The following is a 5,605-nucleotide window of genomic DNA, read 5'->3' as shown; positions in this document are numbered from 1 at the left end:
AATTCCAGACAAATTGGACCAACATAAAGGAATGTACAGAATCAATTTAAATTTAAATTAACTTACCTTCCATATATTCATAATTTTCTATACTCCATCCATAACTGGCAATAACATTTATCCAAAATGGGAATTGGATATCTCCATTAACAATCTGGCCACTCCATGATGAATGTTAAACATATGTTTATTTACTCCAACGTTAAAGTACTTTAGTTTTTTGTCAGTCTCACTAAACATGGCAACTATAACGGACGAGGAGTGGCAACAATATAAGGTACGATCGATCAGATATTTTTCACTGACTGGCACATGTATTTATTTGTCCAATTTGTATTTACATTTGAAATTATACAAGAAAACCGAAACACACTAAAATTCTTTATATAATTTGCAGCTAAAAAACAATAAAGTTTATACGGATGAAGCCGAAGAGGAGCGGAGACGTGCCATAGTGGCTCAGCGCAAGAAAATCATCGACGAGCATAATAAGAAGTTCAAAGATGGTGAGGTTGAATGGTCGGGACGTCTTAATTCCATGTCCGATTATACGGATGAAGAACGATCAAGAATGCATGGTTTTAGAATGACATGAAACTTCTGCGTACAACAGATAAGAAAACAAATTATTTTCTGACATTTGTGAACGAACATGTTTTTAGTGTATTTTTTGTAGTTAATTAAAGTCTAATTTTTATATGTATTCACTTACTTTAAAGAAAAACACTTTTAATTTTAATACAAATGTTTTATTTTTGTTTCTACTACTACTCTATTGTAATGAAGATGATAAAATGTAAACAATAATAAAGATTACTTAAATTTAACAGAGTTGGTGTGTGTGTGTCTTTTACATGTTGGCTGATGGCTGTTAAACTCACAGCCAACGAGTTGCTGTTAAGTGTTTACAGTGTGAAATTACATGATGAAGTCAATGTAAAAGTGATAATGTTAATTTACAGTAGCTAAACAACACAGCACTGTGGACACTAAACAGTGCGACAAATTCAATGCAGCATAAAATTATGTATTAGAAAAATTATTTTCATTTAAATTTATTTAAAATACACTTTGTACTTGTTTGTATGCATATGCTGCTTTATGTATGCATGTGTGTGTTCATTTATGTCTAAATTTATTTATTTGTTTGTTGTTTTCATTCTATTCATTAGAATTGTTTTTTTTTTATATATTTTCAAAATACTTGTTGTTGAATGACATTGGCAAGCAGCGACAACATATGGCACCCAGCTAATATTTCAAATTCATTATCTAAATATTTGCTTATACACAAATTAAAGTAAATACTCAATATAATGGTATTTAAGTACAATAGATAAAATAAATTGAAAAGCAAATATGAATGTTTTTATTTTGCCAGACAAAAGCCGGATTTATTTACAAGTCTCAATTTGATTCCAAAAAAAAAAATTATAAAACTTATTTATGGAGCGAATATTAATCATGTAGTGTTTTTAGCGGGTATAGCAAGTGAAAAATAAAAATTGTGTCAACCGGCTTTAAAAATTTTACCTTTTTCGACTCTGTACCGCAGAACCCATTTTTGATATAGGTATAGTATGATTTTGTGTATGAAAATAACTTTAAGCAATTGGTAAATTGGCAAGTGCGTAAATCAATCCAAAAACGAAAATGTTCGAAAAGATTTCCTTTCGAATTGAATTATGGAGTAACTCCTGTTCTGCAAAGAACTTACTAATTAGAAAACCCATTCCGCACAGAGAAACAAGCCGACGCACAGTGTTGCTAATATTGAAATAGCGGCCAAAAGTCTTTTTTTGCCGCCAATTTTTAATTTTAAATACTCATATTAAAGTTAACACCTGAGAACTCCAGAAGCCAAAAATTCAGGTCTCTATGTAAACATTTTCTATGTAAACAGGGTGATTCAATATGCACCTTTTTATTATCTGACTGAAAAGTAGGATTTTGTTATAAATTTTGAAAATTCAATCACTTATTTACAAAAGGGATTTTTATGAAGTAAACAGTTTTCGTTAACAAGCTTAAATTTCTCAACAATGTTGGTATAAACATAAAATTGAACAGAAATAACTTCAATATAGATATAAATCATACGAAATAATTTCATGGCGATCTGTCCATAATTAGTCATAGCTCCCATATAAGACCCGCTTCCGAAAATCACTTTAACGAGCATAAATCTATTAAAAATGTTGGTAGCTACACAAAATTCAACAGAAAAAACTTTCATGTTGACATAATTAGTCATAGCTCCGATATAAGGCCCTCTTCCGAAAACACTTTAATGACCATATCAATGGCTTTAGATAGAAAGGTTGTATCTCGTTTTTTTTACAAAATTTTTTTACATATTCTGGTAGACAAAACTCAAATAGACCTCCCTTAAAAAATTCAGTTTCCTATGTTGACGAATAACAGATTTACAGTAATTATAAAGAAGGCCTAACTCATTTAAAAAATCGTTTGAAAGAAAAACCCCTAATTCATTTAAAGTTGAATGCAAATTTTTTTTGGTTTATATTAAAACACACAACTTTTCTTAAAATATTTTTTTGATATATTACAAATTTTTAGTTGTTTTTTTTCAATTTCACTTTCTGATATTATTGAGTTTTTTCCTTGTCCTGCAAAGTAACTAAAAGTTGAGATACGACCTTTCTATATTAAGCCATCGATATATCTTTTAACAATGTTGGTATACACAACAAATTCAACACAAATAACTTTCATATAGACATAAATCACATGACCTAATTTCATGGCGATCAGTCCATAATTTGTTTAGCTCCCATATAAGGCCCGCTTCCGAAAATTATTCACGAAAATAAATTATTGAAATTTTAAAGAAAAATTATTTTGCTCATTTTCTTAGTTTAGAGTATTATTTGGTTAGATTGACCGACCATTTTTTTTTGTTATTATTATAACTCTACTACTATTTTATTTATTAAATTTTATTGGAAAATAAAATATTTCTAATAAAAAAACTTTTCTAAAAAAATAAAAATTTTATTTAAAATTTTTTAATTATTCGATAAAAAGATGGACGCAGAAATACTTTTATGTTCTACAATACAATAAATACTCAATTTTTTGTTATAAGAATCATATGCAAATTGCAAAAAAAAATGTCTTACTTAAATTAGGGATAATTATTCTTAACCCATAAATGCAGGATTTTTACTTTTATTTTTCTATAAATTACATATCAAATATTTATTTGATTTTTATTTAATATGTATATTTCCTATAGCTTTAATTTGATTTATAATTTCTTTAGCTGAGACTTATCGTAATCCATTTGATTTTGCTGAAGGAGAATCTAAATTAGTATCAAGCTTATTTTCGTCTAAAGTTAAGTGGAACTGGAATGTAGACAATTGGCAACAATATGCGTTTAAGGGTTAAGAAAATAACCATAAATTTTCTAGTCATCAAAAGTGAGTAAATACCAGTGAATTTTTTGATTTTTTTTTCAGAACCGAATCTGTTATTCAGCACAAACTCCAAGAACCCGAAACTCTTTGATTTTAATCGATGGAAAGATTTTAGGATTTTCATTATCTTAAAAAAATTTAAGCTGGGTGTAGATGAAAAATCGAGGTTGTCCTGTTTTTTTCCTTAGACATTTGTAGGCCGATTTTCTCGATTTTAAATAGCAATCGAATCGGGTTTATAGCGGATATATTGATGTATGTAGTAATTAATTTCAGCAGACATACATACTGTCAGACGGACATGGCTATATCGAATCCGCTATCTACAACGATAAAAATGGAATGACATACTTATATATACCCTTGCCACTCATAGTCAAGTGTATAAATAGATTGTTCAGTCATGGGAAATCCATGGAAATTAAGCCAAAAACAAGTAAGAGAGCTATATTCGGCTGTGCCGAATCTTATATACCCTTCACCAAGTTATACTTTAAAATACAAATTTTAAATATTTGTAGGTAACCAGATTAATTTTTTTCCAAATTTTTTTTTGATTTTTGGAATTTTTTTTTTCGAATTGTTATTTTAAATTTTTAAAAAATGTTGGTTTTTTAAATTTTTTTTTTGGTGAAAAAAAAATGTCGGGTTAAAAAATATTTTTTCCGATTTTGACCCAATGTAGGTGCAACTTACTATGGTCTTAAATACGTCTTTGAAATATCTATCATTAGATATCCATATTGTTATATTATAATGACAGATATAGGTCGAAAATCGAGATTGTCCTGATTTTTTCCTCATATCTCAGACCGATTTTGCTGATTTTAAATATTAAACTTCTCGAAAGCATGTCTGACAGAATCATTGAAGATTTGGATCCCGAAGATATCTGGGGTCATCAGAAAATTGATTTCAATAGACAGACATACGGACATGGCTTAATCGACTCCTCTATCTGTAAGGAATCAAAATATATACTCTATAGGGTCGGAAAATTATTTTGTGGAAATTACAAACGGAATGACAAACTTATTTATACCCTTCTCACGAAGGTGAAGGGTAAAACTTTTCAAATAATCGGTCAAAATTCATTTTATATTATAAGACTGTTACAGTTACAGAGCTTTTCAGATACTTGACATATATGTTGTTGCAATCTATGTGGGGTTATTTGAATTCCTCCTAAAACATGTATTTGTTAAAAGAACTAGTCCTATAGTCGGTAAACAGTATCTGGGACAACCTAACCTAAAAAACACATCTGGTTACTTTCACATTTAAACTGAAAATAACAAACTTCTAGGTATGAGAGACTAATAACGATCACTAATAACGATTTATTTTTTAATTTTATAAATAAATGAATGATCCTCCTTCTCCGCTATATCATTTTAAAGACAATATTTCCAGCTTTCAAATGAAACCAAAATTTATTAATTGTTACATAGTTTCCAAGTTAAAGTCAACAAAACTAATGACCTGTAAATGTGTACATTTATTTAGTATTTTATCTCTGCTTAAAAACTGTCACTTTTTCTGTTGTTATTGCTGAAATATTGATCAAAACAATGACAACTATATGCAAACATTGACATTATTTTTAAAACAATTCAAATCTATGATAATATGTTTATATTTTTGAACAAAAAAAAACTACTCAAGTTAAATTTTTAATTATGTTTATATCTTGAGGTCCGAATTTTCAAAGTGTAATTCGAATTTGTGCAGGTATTTTTTAAAAATAAATCAAGAAAAGCTATTTATAAAATATTTTCAAGGGGGTTAAATTGAATTGAATGTTTGAGACATATACATATGTATATAGTATGTTTATGTGTGAAAAAATATGTGGAAAAGTACCAATAAACATAAAATTGATTGTCAAAAACTTCTGTAAAAAAACCTAAGTATTGGAAATGTGTTAGTAAACATAAATAAATGGAAATATTATCTCTAAAATGATTAGTATATTTTGTAGTTATTATAGCTTCCGTATGTGTATATAGAAGAGTTTAAAACATGTTTATAAATAGTGTCTCGCCTATATTGGTCTACTTAATTCATTCTCGAATCCATTATTTTTAAATTTTTTCCTATTTGATATTAAAACTTTTCGGTTTTTGGCGGGGGGATTTATTGTTTCACCCCCTGGTACCGTG

At 28.3% G+C, this 5,605-nt stretch overlaps 1 protein-coding gene across 1 annotated transcript; it reads left to right on the top strand.

Annotated features, from left to right (window-relative positions):
* Nucleotides 1-223: 223 nt before the first annotated feature.
* LOC135950294 (cathepsin L-like) lies at nt 224-831 on the top strand. The gene is made up of 2 exons (XM_065499839.1): nt 224-277; nt 398-831. The coding sequence occupies exons 1-2, from the start codon at nt 239-241 to the stop codon at nt 593-595; spliced, it is 237 nt and encodes a 78-aa protein (XP_065355911.1). The 5' UTR covers nt 224-238; the 3' UTR covers nt 596-831.
* The last annotated feature ends 4,774 nt before the right edge of the window (nt 832-5,605 follow it).

The sequence above is a fragment of the Calliphora vicina genome, chromosome 2 (assembly GCF_958450345.1).
Source record: "Calliphora vicina chromosome 2, idCalVici1.1, whole genome shotgun sequence".
Taxonomy (NCBI): Eukaryota; Metazoa; Arthropoda; class Insecta; order Diptera; family Calliphoridae; genus Calliphora; species Calliphora vicina.
Note: the sequence above shows the minus strand (reverse complement) of the source record. Positions and strands in the feature narration are given on the sequence as shown.

What these genes read in the sequence shown, in the direction of transcription:
- LOC135950294 (XM_065499839.1), top strand. Translation starts at nt 239, where the DNA reads ATGGCAACTATAACGGACGAGGAGTGGCAACAATATAAG. An exon ending in AGGAGTGGCAACAATATAAG is followed by an intron (nt 278 to 397) that starts GTACGATCGATC and finishes TATAATTTGCAG; the next exon opens with CTAAAAAACAATAAAGTTTA.